General features: G+C 46.7%; 1 protein-coding gene across 1 annotated transcript in view; it reads left to right on the top strand.

The window, feature by feature from the left end:
* Positions 1-15,511, top strand: part of LOC106591035 (asc-type amino acid transporter 1) — a 56,464-nt gene that overhangs the window by 30,594 nt on the left and 10,359 nt on the right. Inside the window, exons 4-6 of the mRNA XM_014182208.2 lie at positions 1,547-1,672; positions 8,919-9,072; positions 10,856-10,979. Of these exons, the coding sequence (XP_014037683.1) occupies positions 1,547-1,672; positions 8,919-9,072; positions 10,856-10,979 (404 nt within the window). The remainder of the gene's footprint in view (positions 1-1,546; positions 1,673-8,918; positions 9,073-10,855; positions 10,980-15,511) is intronic.

Genomic DNA, 15,511 nt, shown 5'->3' with positions numbered 1-15,511 from the left:
ACACAAAATAATGCATGCAGACTAGTGAGTCCTGGGGGTACAGTATATAGGAGTCTACTAGACTAGTGATGCCTGGGGGTACAGTATACAGTAGTGTCTATAGGAGTCTACTAGACTAGAGAGGCCTGGGGGTACAGTATACATTAGTGTCTATAGGAGTCTACTAGACTAGTGATGCCTGGGGGTACAGTAGTGTCTATAGGAGTCTACTAGACTAGAGAGGCCTGGGGGTACAGTAGCGTCTATAGGAGTCTACTAGACTAGTGATGCCTGGGGGTACAGTATACAGTAGTGTCTATAGGAGTCTACTAGACTAGAGAGGCCTGGGGGTACAGTATACAGTAGTGTCTATAGGAGTCTACTAGACTAGTGATAACTGGGGGTACAGTAGTGTCTATAGGAGTCTACTAGACTAGTGAGGCCTGGGGGTACAGTATACAGTAGTGTCTATAGGAGTCTACTAGACTAGTGATGCCTGGGGGTACAGTAGTGTCTATAGGAGTCTACTAGACTAGTGATGCCTGGTGGTACAGTATACAGTAGTGTCTATAGGAGTCTACTAGACTAGTGATGCTTGGGGGTACAGTATACAGTAGTGTCTATAGGAGTCTACTAGACTAGAGAGGCCTGGGGGTACAGTAGTGTCTATAGGAGTCTACTAGACTAGTGATGCCTGGGGGTACAGTAGTGTCTATAGGAGTCTACTAGACTAGAGAGGCCTGGGGGTACAGTATACAGTGGTGTCTATAGGAGTCTCACCATATTAAAACGTGAGTTCAGTTCACCTAACAGGGTTGACCTGAACATGAGGGACAGAATAACAGGGTTGACTTTAAAATGAGGGACAGAATAACAGAGTTTACCTGAACATGAGGGACTGAATAACAGGGTTGACTTTAAAATGAGGGACAGAATAACAGAGTTGACCTGAACATGAGGGACAAAATAACAGGGTTGACTTTAAAATGAGGGACTGAATAACAGGGTTGACTTTAAAATGAGGGACTGAATAACAGGGTTGACCTGAACATGAGGGACTAAATAACAGGGTTGACCCTAAAATGAGGGACAGACGTAAATTAATCACTAATGAAAGAACTAATAATATTCAGAAATCAGTTTGTAGAAGCAACAAAATAACTCTGGCTTTACAATGATGGTGAAACTTAGAGACGTTTTTGGGGATAAATTGGTTAAAATCCTCCTAGAAATTACAGAGAGTCACAACGCTGAATGTTTTAGCAAGTCCTTCTTAATATTAATGTGTAGTCCCCTCTCTCTCTCTGTTCCAGTGTTCCTGGGTTAGAGTGTACATGTGTAGTCCCCTCTCTCTGTTCCAGTGTTTCTGGGTTAGAGTGTACATGTGGAGTCCTCTCTCTCTCTGTTCCAGTGTTCCTGGGTTAGAGTGTACATGTGTAGTCCTCTCTCTCTCTCTGTTCCAGTGTTCCTGGGTTAGAGTGTACATGTGTAGTCCCCTCTCTCTCTCTGTTCCAGTGTTCCTGGGTTAGAGTGTAAATGTGTAGTCCTCTCTCTCTCTCTGTTCCAGTGTTCCTGACGTGGGTAAATTGTTCCAGCGTGCGCTGGGCCACCAGGATCCAGGATGTGTTCACGGTGGCCAAGCTGCTGGCCCTGGGACTCATCATAGTGGTGGGACTGGTGCAGATCTGCAGAGGTGAGGACACACACACACACACACACACACACACACACACACACACACACACACACACACACACACACACACACACACACACACACACACACACACACACAAACACACAGTTCCGTTGCCACATCATTCACATATCTGAAGTCATCAGTTATGTTTAACCAGCGTTTCCCCCAACTTCCCCCTAGGGGGTGCACCTTTTGGTCGTCGTCCCCCCACACACCCACACTACACAGCTGATTCAACTGGTGAACAAGCGAATCAAAAGCCGATAACAAATCTAACGAGACACCGGGACGGCGCAGTCAGTAATGATTACTGATGCTTTACCCTGGTCTCCTGAAACGTATCGTGGCTCGCATGTCATATTACAGGGGATAGAGACACAAACACTACCTGTACCATTACATTCAATTCAGACAGCCCTTCCCTATGGTTAATTCAGACAGCCCTTCCCTATGGTTAATTCAGACAGCCCTTCCCTATGGTTAATTCAGATAGCCCTTCCCTATGGTTAATTCAGACAGCCAGTGTCCTGCTGCAGCCCTTCCCTATGGTTAATTCAGACAGCCCTTCCCTATGGTTAATTCAGACAGCCCTTCCCTATGGTTAATTCAGATAGCCCTTCCCTATGGTTAATTCAGACAGCCAGTGTCCTGCTGCAGCCCTTCCCTATGTTTCATTCAGACAGCCCTTCCCTATGGTTAATTCAGACAGCCCGTCCCTATGGTTAATTCAGACAGCCGGTCCCTATGGTCAATTCAGACAGCCCTTCCCTATGGTTCATTCAGACAGCCAGTGTTCGACTGTAGGGCCCGTCCCTATGGTTAACAAAATGCATCAAAAAGGGCAAAGAAAATAAGTGTTTTGGGTTGAAAAGTATTTTAAAACGTCTTTTTCTCACTGGCTGGGAGGTTTCGTCTGGTTGGAGGTTGGGGACACACAGAGGTTGGGGACACACAGAGGTTGTGGACACACAGAGGTTGGGGACACACAGAGGTTGGGGACACAGAGGTTGGAGACACGGGGACACACAGAGGTTGGGGACACGTGGACAGACACAGAGGTTGGGGACACGTGGACACACAGAGGTTGGGGACACGTGGACAGACACAGAGGTTGGGGACACACAGAGGTTGGGGACACGTGGACACACAGAGGTTGGGGACACGTGGACACACAGAGGTTGGGGACACGTGGACACACAGAGGTTGGGGACACGTGGACACACAGAGGTTGGGGACACGTGGACACACAGAGGTTGGGGACACGTGGACACACAGAGAGGTTGGGGACACGTGGACACACACAGAGGTTGGGGACACGTGGACACACACAGAGGTTGGGGACACGTGGACACACACAGAGGTTGGGGACACGTGGACACACACAGAGGTTGGGGACACGTGGACACACACAGAGGTTGGGGACACGTGGACACACACAGAGGTTGGGGACACGTGGACACACACAGAGGTTGGGCACACGTGGACACACACAGAGGTTGGGGACACGTGGACACACAGAGGTGGGGGACACGAGGACACACACAGAGGTTGGGGACACGTGGACACACACAGAGGTTGGGCACACGTGGACACACACAGAGGTTGGGGACACGTGGACACACACAGAGGTTGGGCACACGTGGACACACAGAGGTTGGGGACACGTGGACACACAGAGGTTGGGGACACGTGGACACACAGAGGTTGGGGACACGTGGACACACAGAGGTTGGGGACACGTGGACACACAGAGGTTGGGGACACGTGGACACACAGAGAGGTTGGGGACACGTGGACACACACAGAGGTTGGGGACACGTGGACACACACAGAGGTTGGGGACACGTGGACACACACAGAGGTTGGGGACACGTGGACACACACAGAGGTTGGGGACACGTGGACACACACAGAGGTTGGGGACACGTGGACACACACAGAGGTTGGGGACACGTGGACACACACAGAGGTTGGGGACACGTGGACACACACAGAGGTTGGGGACACGTGGACACACAGAGGTTGGGGACACGTGGACACACACAGAGGTTGGGGACACGTGGACACACACAGAGGTTGGGCACACGTGGACACACACAGAGGTTGGGGACACGTGGACACACACAGAGGTTGGGCACACGTGGACACACACAGAGGTTGGGCACACGTGGACACACACAGAGGTTGGGCACACGTGGACACACACAGAGGTTGGGCACACGTGGACACACACAGAGGTTGGGCACACGTGGACACACACAGAGGTTGGGCACACGTGGACACACACAGAGGTTGGGCACACGTGGACACACACAGAGGTTGGGGACACGTGGACACACACAGAGGTTGGGGACACATGGACACACACAGAGGTTGGGGACACATGGACACACACAGAGGTTGTGACACGTGTAATTTAACCCCTCTGATAAACTAGAGTTAAACATTCGTAAAGTCTTCACTTTTAACCCCAAAAGGAAATCTTAGAGTCACAAATAGAGTCGCTTTTGTTCTCACTTGCCAACTGCTCCCTGTAATTGTCTGTCTCTGAATCCCAGGATAAATGTGAGTTTCAACTGCTTCTGGGTAGCAGCTCCTCGCCCATACCGATTACAGTCGCTAACCTCAGGTCACGTGACAGGGGTCAGGAAATGAATAGTCTCTGCTGCCACCTGGTGGACGTGTCTCTAGACACGACCACAGATGGTACACAGCGAGACCAGATATTTCACCGGATGTATAGATGTGAAGCGTTTTGGTTGGCGTTTCCGTTCACTACCAAATATGGTGATGAGAGGAAGACCAGTGGCTGGCATTTTGGGGAGAAGAAAATGGCGTGGAGATGGATTTTGGTTGAAATTCTGTACGTTTTCTAATTGATGAAACGTTTGATCTCAATACATTTTTTTATTTTTTTTTTGGTTTCCAAAACTCTAGTCTATTACGAACAGAGTGGACTAAGTTTTGTAGACTTTACTCTTTGTCAAAGTAAAAAAAAAAAAATGTGTTCTTCAGAAAGAGTGCAAAGGGCGAATCGAGTTATTTCACACGTTCACTTCACAAAGTAGGCGTTCCCTTAATAGAAATATGCAAATACATGCTAGAATGCACCAATAGAACCCTCTCTAGCTCGTTCTTGGCTCTGCCCACTATGATTCATTTACTCCCATTGGAAACAACAGGCTGTGGTCTATCTTGGGTTAGTTATAAAACATCTTTGATGCTACTGTTTCAGACAACCTGAATCACAGAGACTCTCACTAACCCCTGGTGTGGATGACTTACCAGAGTCATTTCATTTCAGTCATTTAGCAGACACTCTTATCCAGAGCGACTTACAGTAGTGAATGCATACATTTCATACATTTGATTTCATGCTTATTTATTATTATTTTTATTTTTTTCGTACTGTGCCCCCATGGGAATCGAACCCACAACCCTGGCGTTGCAAACACCATGCTCTACCAACTGAGCCACAGGGAAGGCTAGAGTCCAGGGCAGTTCAGCTGAGACTCCGTATTGGACCAGACCAAGTAGCTTATCAATGTTCAAATGGTTAAACAAAACTATATTATACAACAGACAGATCTGATCCTGTCCAAAAAGAAAACCAAAAATACATCCGATATGAATCCTGCCACGTCAGGAGGCTTCCCTCAATCAGTTTCTCAGATCAATAATCACCTGGGAGTAAACACTCCCTTAACAACCCTTCCTTTGCTCCCTCCTGCTCCCTCCTGCTCCTGGCCTGGTGGCTACTGCCTCGTAGAGGTGGGAGATGAGACTCCTGGCCTGGTGGCTGCTGCCTCGTAGAGGTGGGAGATGAGACTCCTGGCCTGGTGGCTGCTGCCTCGTAGAGGTGGGAGATGAGACTCCTGGCCTGGTGGCTGCTGCCTCGTAGAGGTGGGAGATGAAACTCCTGGCCCGGTGGTTGCTGCCTCGTAGAGGTGGGAGATGAGACTCCTGGCCCGGTGGCTGCTGCCTCGTAGAGGTGGGAGATGAGACTCCTGGCCTGGTGGCTGCTGCCTCGTAGAGGTGGGAGATGAGACTCCTGGCCTGATGGCTGCTGCCTCGTAGAGGTGGGAGATGAGACTCCTGGCCTGGCGGCTGCTGCCTCGTAGAGGTGGGAGATGAAAAGGGGAAATTGACTGTCTAACTGTTTTGCTAACCCTAACACTATCATACAGTCACTAGGACCTGTCCAGTGGAGAGAGGCAGGCAGAGAGAGGCAGGCGGAGAGGCAGTTGCAGAGAGAGGCAGTTGCAGAGAGAGGCAGTTGCAGAGAGAGGCAGACGGAGAGAGGCAGTCAGAGACGCAGGCGGAGAGATGCAGTCGGAGAGAGAGGCAGAGAGAGGCAGTTGCAGAGAGAGGCAGAGAGAGGCAGTTGCAGAGAGAGGCAGAGAGAGGCAGTTGCAGAGGCAGAGAGAGGCAGTTGCAGAGGCAGAGAGAGGCAGAGAGAGGCAGTTGCAGGCAGAGAGAGGCACTCAGAGAAGCAGATAGGGAGGCAGACAGAGGAACAGAGAGGAAGACAGAGACCGTTTAGCCTTGTTCACACTAGCAGTTTGAACTGACTCAAATCATATTCTTTTTGCATATCCGATTTGAATCTGATCTTTTCCCTGCAGTCTGAACAGCCAAAAATTACATGGAATCAGAAATTTCAAGCCACATTCATAATGGTTTGAAATCAGATACAAATCTGATTCCTGGCCGTGCGACTTTAATCTGAACGATCAAATCTGATTCCTGGCCGTGCGACTTTACTCTGAATGATCAAATCTGATTCCTGGCCGTGCGACTTTTATCTGAACGATCAAATCTGATTCCTGGCCGTGCAACTTTTATCTGAACGATCAAATCTGATTCCTGGCCGTGCGACTTTTATCTGAACGATCAAATCAGATTTTATTTTTTTTGCCCTCAAGTGGTTTTTAAGATTGTTAACTTATCAATTGCTTGTTAGTCTGTTAACAGTTTGACAAGAACACATGGTAGCTAACTCGCTTGTTAATTGTTTACAAACAAATGAGTGAATGTGTGGTAGCAAACTAAACGGCTAGCTAGATAGCTAGTTGACTGTTGCGGTTTGCCCCCCTCCCCCCCCAAAAACAAAAGGACCTGTTTTTAAAAGTTCTTACACCGTGTGAATTGTGAATGTGCAAAGCAACTGGGAAAATGACGACAGTCTGAACACACACACACAGATCTGATTTCGGTCACTTTGTAACTTACTGTTTAGACGGTAGTCAGTATTCCGAAACGGATTTGAAAAACCAAACTGATTTGAGCACTAAAACAAGTAGTGTGAACAAGGCTTTAAGAGAAGGAGTGTTCGTAGATCTCAATCAAACATACTGTAACGGCCGTCGTTGTGAAGAGACCAAGGTGCGGCGTGGAATTTGTTTATCTTTGTAATTTCATGGAAAAAAAATTAACACTTTACAAATAAACAAAAGACAGCCAAACAGTTCTGTCAGGTAAGATATACTAAACAGAAATGAACTACCCACAAAACCCAAAGGAAAACAGGCTACCTAAGTATGGCTCCCAATCAGAGACAACAATGTACAGCTGTCCCTGCTTGAGAGCCATACCAGGCCAAAACAAAGAAATACAAAACATATAGAAAAAAGGACATAAAATTCCCACCCTAGTCACATCCTGGCCTAACCAAAATAGAGAATAAAACCCTCTCTATGGCCAGGGCGTGACACATACAGACATTGGACCTCATCCGGTTTGGGCTGGATTTTAGGCAGCCAGAGAAGCAGCGTTTGTGACCTGACTGTGTATCCCAGGAGCAGTGCTGTTGTCTCAGCTAATCTTCCAGACTGACGTTGGAAAGAATTTGTAGAAACCAGAGAGACAAAGTGTGAGCCGAACGTGCTCCCCTTTAAACATCACATCAGTCCAACTGTGTGATCTGTCTGCCGTTAAACACGGTGTGATCTGTCTGCCGTTAAACACGGTGTGATCTGTCTGCCGTTAAACACGGTGTGATCTGTCTGCCGTTAAACACGGTGTGATCTGTCTGCCGTTAAACACGGTGTGATCTGTCTGCCGTTAAACACGGTGTGATCTGTCTGCCGTTTAACACGGTGTGATCTGTCTGCCGTTAAACACGGTGTGATCTGTCTGCCGTTAAACACGGTGTGATCTGTCTGCCATTAAACACGGTGTGATCTGTCTGCCATTAAACACGGTGTGATCTGTCTGCTGTTAAACACGGTGTGATCTGTCTGCCATTAAACACGGTGTGATCTGTCTGCCATTAAACACGGTGTGATCTGTCTGCCATTAAACACAGTGTGATCTGTCTGCCATTAAACACAGGGTGATCAGGAACTGGTCTGTCTGCCATTAAACACGGTGTGATCAGGAAGTGGTCTGTCTGCCATTAAACACGGTGTGATCAGGAAGTGGTCTGTCTGCCATTAAACACGGTGTGATCAGGAAGTGGTCTGTCTGCCATTAAACACGGTGTGATCAGGAAGTGGTCTGTCTGCCATTAAACACGTTGTGATCAGGAAGTGGTCTGTCTGCCATTAAACATGGTGTGATCAGGAAGTGGTCTGTCTGGATAGGAATCATGTCCCAGATTGTAACGAGCACCTGGATACTGGAGGTCTCAGTCTGGTCACATGATGGGAATCACTACTGTAGTTGCTGTCACAACTCTTTCATCCTATTGGAATGAAGGGGACGACAGCATTCATTACCACATTACACTGTGCTGATGACTGAGGGCTGGCGATGATGGTGTGTGCGTGTCAGTAAAATCTTAATCACAGCTCTCTCTCTCTCTCTCCCTCCCTCCCTCCTCCCACCCTCCCCTCCCTCCCTCCCTCCCTCCCTCCCTCCCTCCCTCCCTCCCTCCCTCCCTTTCTCCCTCCCTCCCTCCCTTCCTCTCTCCCCCTCCCTCCCTCCCTCTCTCCCACCCTCCCACCCCTCTCCCTCCCTCCCACCCTCCCTCCCTCTCTCCCTCCCTCTCTCCCTCCTTCCCCTCCCACCCACCCTCCCTCCCTCCCCTCTCTCCCTCCCTCCCTCCCCACCCTCCCCTCTCTCCCTCCCTCCCCTCCCACCCTCCCTCCCTCCCCTCTCTCCCTCCCACCCTCCCTCCCTCCCTCCCTCCCACCCTCCCTCCCACCCTCTCACCCTCCCTCCCCTCCCTCCCACCCTCCCTCCTTCCCTCCCCTCCCTCCCTCCCTCCCCTCTCTCTCTCCCTCCCTCCCACCCACCAGGTCACTATGATGCTCTGAGACCCAGCCAGGCGTTTGAGTTCACACGGGACCCGTCTGTGGGGCAGATAGCTCTGGCTTTCCTCCAGGCCTCCTTTGCCTTCAGCGGCTGGAACTTCCTGAACTACGTCACTGAGGAGGTGGTCGAGCCACGCAAGTAAGAATAGACCTCTAGATGTAGGCTGCGTCCCAATTTAATCAGGATAGAGCTCTAGACCTCTAGATTCAGGCTACGTCCCAATTTAATCAGGATAGACCTCTAGATTCAGGCTACGTCCCAATTTAATCAGGATAGACCTCTAGACCTCTAGATTCAGGCTACGTCCCAATTTAATCAGGATAGACCTCTAGATTCAGGCTACGTCCCAATTTAATCAGGATAGACCTCTAGATTCAGGCTAGGTCCCAATTTAATCAGGATAGACCTCTAGATTCAGGCTACGTCCCAATTTAATCAGGATAGACATCTAGATTCAGGCTATGTCCCAATTTAATCAGGATAGACCTCTAGATTCAGGCTACGTCCCAATTTAATCAGGATAGTACTCTAGATTCAGGCTACGTCCCAATTTAATCAGGATAGACCTCTAGATTTAGGCTACAAACCAATTGTTAACCCTTCTAACAAAGTGTGCACTTGCACACTCCCTGTCATGAATTTCAAAGCATTGGTCTGCTCTAAACATTAGCCGTAGGGAATTTTCCAAGTGCACACTTCAGGAGGAGGGTGGAGAATCGGAGCGCAATGAACTGTGTCCTCATAGCACCACCTAGTGGTGGAAAGTGGAAGAGCACCTGTTGTCATCCAGTAATATATTGACTTTACGTGTTTTCATGTTGCAGCTGTTATTCATGCAGCTGTTATTCATGTTGCACCTTATTGCCTTCAATGCTCAAATTATATTCATTAACTTTACTGTCTCACTGCTGTCTAACGAGTTGACTGTCTCACTGCTGTCTAACGAGTTGACTGTCTCACTGCTGTCTAATGGGCTGACTGTCTCACTGCTGTCTAATGAGTTGACTGTCTCACTGCTGTCGAATGGGTTGACCGTCTCACTGTTGACTGTCTCACTGATGACTACTGAGTTGACTGTCTCACTGCTGTCTAATGAATTGACTGTGTCACTGCTGTCTAATGAGTTGACTGTCTCACTGCTGCCGAATGGGTTGAGTGTCTCACTGTTGACTGTCTCACTGTTGTCTAATGAGTTGACTGTCTCACTGCTGTCTAATGAGTTGACTGTCTCACTGCTGTCTAATGAGTTGACTGTCTCACTGCTGTCTAATGAGTTGACTGTGTCACTGCTGTCTAATGAGTTGACTGTCTCACTGCTGCCGAATGGGTTGAGTGTCTCACTGTTGACTGTCTCACTGCTGTCTAATGAGTTGACTGTCTCACTGCTGTCTAATGAGTTGACTGTCTCACTGCTGTCTAATGAGTTGACTGTCTCACTGCTGTCGAATGGGTTGACTGTCTCACTGTTGACTGTCTCACTGCTGTCTAATGAGTTGACTGTCTCACTGCTGTCTAATGAGTTGACTGTCTCACTGCTGTCTAACGAGTTGACTGTCTCACTGCTGTCTAACGAGTTGACTGTCTCACTGCTGTCTAATGAGTTGACTGTGTCACTGCTGTCTAACCTCAGGAACCTGCCCCCAGCCATCCACATATTACTATAATATATTATTACAGTACTATATTACTGTAACATAATGTACTCTTTTACAGGAACCTGGTATATTACTGTAAAATATGTCTCTTATCTCAGGAACCTGCCCCGGGCTATCTACATATTACTGTAATATAATGTACTGTTTTACAGGAACCTACTGTAATATAATGTACTGTTTTACAGGAACCAGGCTATATACATTTCCATTCCCCTGGTGACGTTAATCTACAGTCTGACTGACATATTAACTATCTATCTATACAGGAACCTGCCCCGGGCTATCTACATATCCATTCCCCTGGTGACGTTAGTTTACACTCTGACTAACATCGCATACTTCTCCTCCATGACCCCCGAAGAGCTGTTGGCATCCAACGCCGTGGCCGTGGTGAGAATTCATCTAGAAATAAAATAACAGCAAAAGTAATAACACTTAATAATAAAGTCATAATAAATACACAATGAGTAACGATAACATGGTTATATACAGGAAGTACCAGGTAATAACATGGCTATATACAGGAAGTACCAGGTAATAACATGGCTATATACAGGAAGTACCAGGTAATAACATGGCTTTATACAGGAAGTACCAGTTAATAACATGGCTATATACAGGAAGTACCAGGTCATAACATGGCTATATACAGGAAGTACCAGGTTATAACATGGCTTTATACAGGAAGTTCCAGGTAATAACATGGCTTTATACAGGAAGTACCAGGTAATAACATGGCTATATACAGGAAGTACCAGGTAATAACATGGCTATATACAGGAAGTACCAGGTCATAACATGGCTATATACAGGAAGTACCAGGTCATAACATGGCTATATACAGGAAGTACCAGGTCATAACATGGCTATATACAGGAAATAACATGGCTATATACAGGAAGTACCAGGTAATAACATGGCTATATACAGGGAGTACCAGGTAATAACATGGCTATATACAGGAAGTACCAGGTAATAACATGGGTATATACCGGAAGTACCAGGTAATAACATGGCTATATACAGGAAGTACTAGGTAATAACATGGCTATATACAGGAAGAATATGATACGTATACGTGTGACTAGACAACAGGATAGATAGTAGACAGTAACAGCAGTATACTGTAGGTAGGGGTAAAGGATAGATAATAGACAGTAACAGCAGTATACTGTAGGTAGGGGTAAAGGATAGATAATAGACAGTAACAGCAGTATACTGTAGGTAGGGCTAAAGGATAGATAATAGACAGTAAAAGCAGTATACTGCAGGTAGGGGTAAAGGATAGATCATAGACAGTAACAGCAGTATACTGTAGGTAAGGGTAAAGGATAGATAATAGACAGTAACAGCAGTATACTGTAGGTAGCGGTAAAGGATAGATAATAGACAGAAACAGCAGTATACTGTAGGTAGGGGTAAAGGATAGATAATAGACAGTAACAGCAGTATACTGTAGGTAGGGGTAAAGGATAGATAATAGACAGTAACAGCAGTATACTGTAGGTAGGGGTAAAGGATAGATAATAGACAGTAACAGCAGTATACTGTAATAGTCTGGGTAGCTATTGATCAACTATCTAACTAACTATTTATCAGTCTGATGGCTTGAAGGGAGAAGCTGTTCAGGGTCCTGTTGGTTCCAGACCTGGTGCTTTGGTATCGCTTGCCGTGCGGCAGCAGAGAAAACAGTCTATGACTATAGGGTGGCTGGAGTTTTTGGTAATTTTTAGGGCCTTCCTGTGACACCGTCTGATATAGAGGTCCTGGATGGCAGGAAGCTTGGCCCCAGTGATGTACTGGGCCGTACGCACTACCCTCTGTAGCGCCTTACGGTCGGAGGCCGAGCTGTTGCAATACCAGGCGGTGATGCAACCAGTCAGGATGCTCTCGATGGTGCAGATGTAAAACCTTTTGAGGATTTGAGGACCCATGCCAAATCTTTTCAGTCTCCTGAAGGGGGAATAGGCATTGTCGTGCCCTCTTCATGACTGTCTTGATGTGTTTGGACCATGATAGTTTGTTGGTGATGTAGACAACAAGGAACTTGAAGCTCTCAACCTGCTCCACTACAGCCCCGTTGGTGAGAATGGGGGCGTGCTTGGTCCTCCTTTTCCTGTAGTCCACAATCATCTCCTTTGTCTTGATCACATTGAGGGAGATGTTGTTGTCCTGGCACCACACTGCCAGGTCTCTGACCTTCTCCCTATAGGCTGTCTCATCGTTGTCGGTGATCAGGCCTACCGCTGTTGTGTCGTCAGCAAACTTAATGATGGTGTTGGAGTCGTGCTTGGCCACGCAGTCGTGAGTGAACAGGGAGTACAGGAGGGGACTAAGCACGCACCCCTGAGGGGCCCCAGTGTTGAGGATCAGCGTGGCGGATGTGTTATTACCTACCCTTACCACCTGGAGGCGGCCCGTCAGGAAGTCCAGGATCCAGTTTCAGAGGGAGGTGTTTAGTCCCAGGGGTCCATAGCTTAGTGATGAGCTTTGTGGGCCCTATGGTGTTGAACGCTGAGCTGTAGTCAATGAACAGCATTTTCACGTAGGTGTTCCTTTTGTCCAGGTGGGAAAGGGTAGTGTTGTTATGTTTTGTGTTTTTTGTGGACACCAGGAAGAGAAGCTGCTGCTGCTGTAAAAGCTAATGAGGATCCATAATAAACACCAGGAAGAGAAGCTACTGCTGCTTCTGTTAAAGCTAATGAGGATCCATAATAAACACCAGGAAGAGAAGCTACTGCTGCTGCTGTAAAAGCTAATGAGGATCCATAATAAACACCAGGAAGAGAAGCTGCTGCTGCTTCTGGAAAAGCTAATGAGGATCCGTAATAAACACCAGGAAGAGAAGCTGCTGCTTCTGTAAAAGCTAATGAGGATCCATAATAAACACCAGGAAGAGAAGCTACTGCTTCTGTAAAAGCTAATGAGGATCCGTAATAAACACCAGGAAGAGAAGCTGCTTCTGTTAAAGCTAATGAGGATCCATAATAAACACCAGGAAGAGAAGCTGCTGCTGTTAAAGCTAATGAGGATCCATAATAAACACCAGGAAGAGAAGCTGCTGCTTCTGTTAAAGCTAATGGGGATCCATAATAAACACCAGGAAGAGAAGCTGCTGCTGCTTCTGTTAAAGCTAATGAGGATCCATAATAAACACCAGGAAGAGAAGCTACTGCTGCTTCTGTTAAAGCTAATGAGGATCCGTAATAAACACCAGGAAGAGAAGCTTCTGCTGCTTCTGTTAAAGCTAATGAGGATCCATAATAAACACCAGGAAGAGAAGCTGCTGCTGCTTCTGTTAAGGCTAAGGAGGATCCATAATAAACACCAGGAAGAGAAGCTACTGCTTCTGTAAAAGCTAATGAGGATCCGTAATAAACACCAGGAAGAGAAGCTGCTTCTGTTAAAGCTAATGAGGATCCATAATAAACACCAGGAAGAGAAGCTGCTGCTGTTAAAGCTAATGAGGATCCATAATAAACACCAGGAAGAGAAGCTGCTGCTGCTGCTGTAAAAGCTAATGAGGATCCATAATAAACACCAGGAAGAGAAGCTGCTGCTGCTTCTGTAAAAGCTAATGAGGATCCGTAATAAACACCAGGAAGAGAAGCTGCTGCTTCTGTAAAAGCTAATGAGGATCCATAATAAACACCAGGAAGAGAAGCTACTGCTTCTGTAAAAGCTAATGAGGATCCGTAATAAACACCAGGAAGAGAAGCTGCTTCTGTTAAAGCTAATGAGGATCCATAATAAACACCAGGAAGAGAAGCTGCTGCTGTTAAAGCTAATGAGGATCCATAATAAACACCAGGAAGAGAAGCTGCTGCTTCTGTTAAAGCTAATGAGGATCCATAATAAACACCAGGAAGAGAAGCTGCTGCTGCTTCTGTTAAAGCTAATGAGGATCCATAATAAACACCAGGAAGAGAAGCTACTGCTTCTGTAAAAGCTAATGAGGATCCATAATAAACACCAGGAAGAGAAGCTGCTGCTGCTTCTGTTAAAGCTAATGAGGATCCATAATAAACACCAGGAAGAGAAGCTGCTGCTGTTAAAGCTAATGAGGATCCATAATAAACACCAGGAAGATAAGATACTGCTGCTTCTGTTAAAGCTAATGAGGATCCATAATAAACACCAGGAAGAGAAGCTGCTGCTGCTTCTGTTAAGGCTAAGGAGGATCCATAATAAACACCAGGAAGAGAAGCTACTGCTTCTGTAAAAGCTAATGAGTATCCGTAATAAACACCAGGAAGAGAAGCTGCTTCTGTTAAAGCTAATGAGGATCCATAATAAACACCAGGAAGAGAAGCTGCTGCTGTTAAAGCTAATGAGGATCCATAATAAACACCAGGAAGAGAAGCTACTGCTGCTGCTGTAAAAGCTAATGAGGATCCATAATAAACACCAGGAAGAGAAGCTGCTGCTGCTTCTGTAAAAGCTAATGAGGATCCATAATAAACACCAGGAAGAGAAGCTGCTGCTTCTGTAAAAGCTAATGAGGATCCATAATAAACACCAGGAAGAGAAGCTACTGCTTCTGTAAAAGCTAATGAGGATCCGTAATAAACACCAGGAAGAGAAGCTGCTTCTGTTAAAGCTAATGAGGATCCATAATAAACACCAGGAAGAGAAGCTGCTGCTGTTAAAGCTAATGAGGATCCATAATAAACACCAGGAAGAGAAGCTGCTGCTTCTGTTAAAGCTAATGAGGATCCATTATAAACACCAGGAAGAGAAGCTGCTGCTGCTTCTGTAAAAGCTAATGAGGATCCATAATAAACACCAGGAAGAGAAGCTACTGCTGCTTCTGTTAAAGCTAATGATGATCCATAATAAACACCAGGAAGAGAAGCTACTGCTGCTTCTGTTAAAGCTAATGAGAATCCATAATAAAATCCAGTAAGAGAAGCTGTTGCTGC

This window comes from Salmo salar, chromosome ssa11, assembly GCF_905237065.1.
Source record: "Salmo salar chromosome ssa11, Ssal_v3.1, whole genome shotgun sequence".
NCBI classification, from domain to species: domain Eukaryota; kingdom Metazoa; phylum Chordata; class Actinopteri; order Salmoniformes; family Salmonidae; genus Salmo; species Salmo salar.
This window is presented reverse-complemented; position numbering and strand designations above follow the sequence as displayed.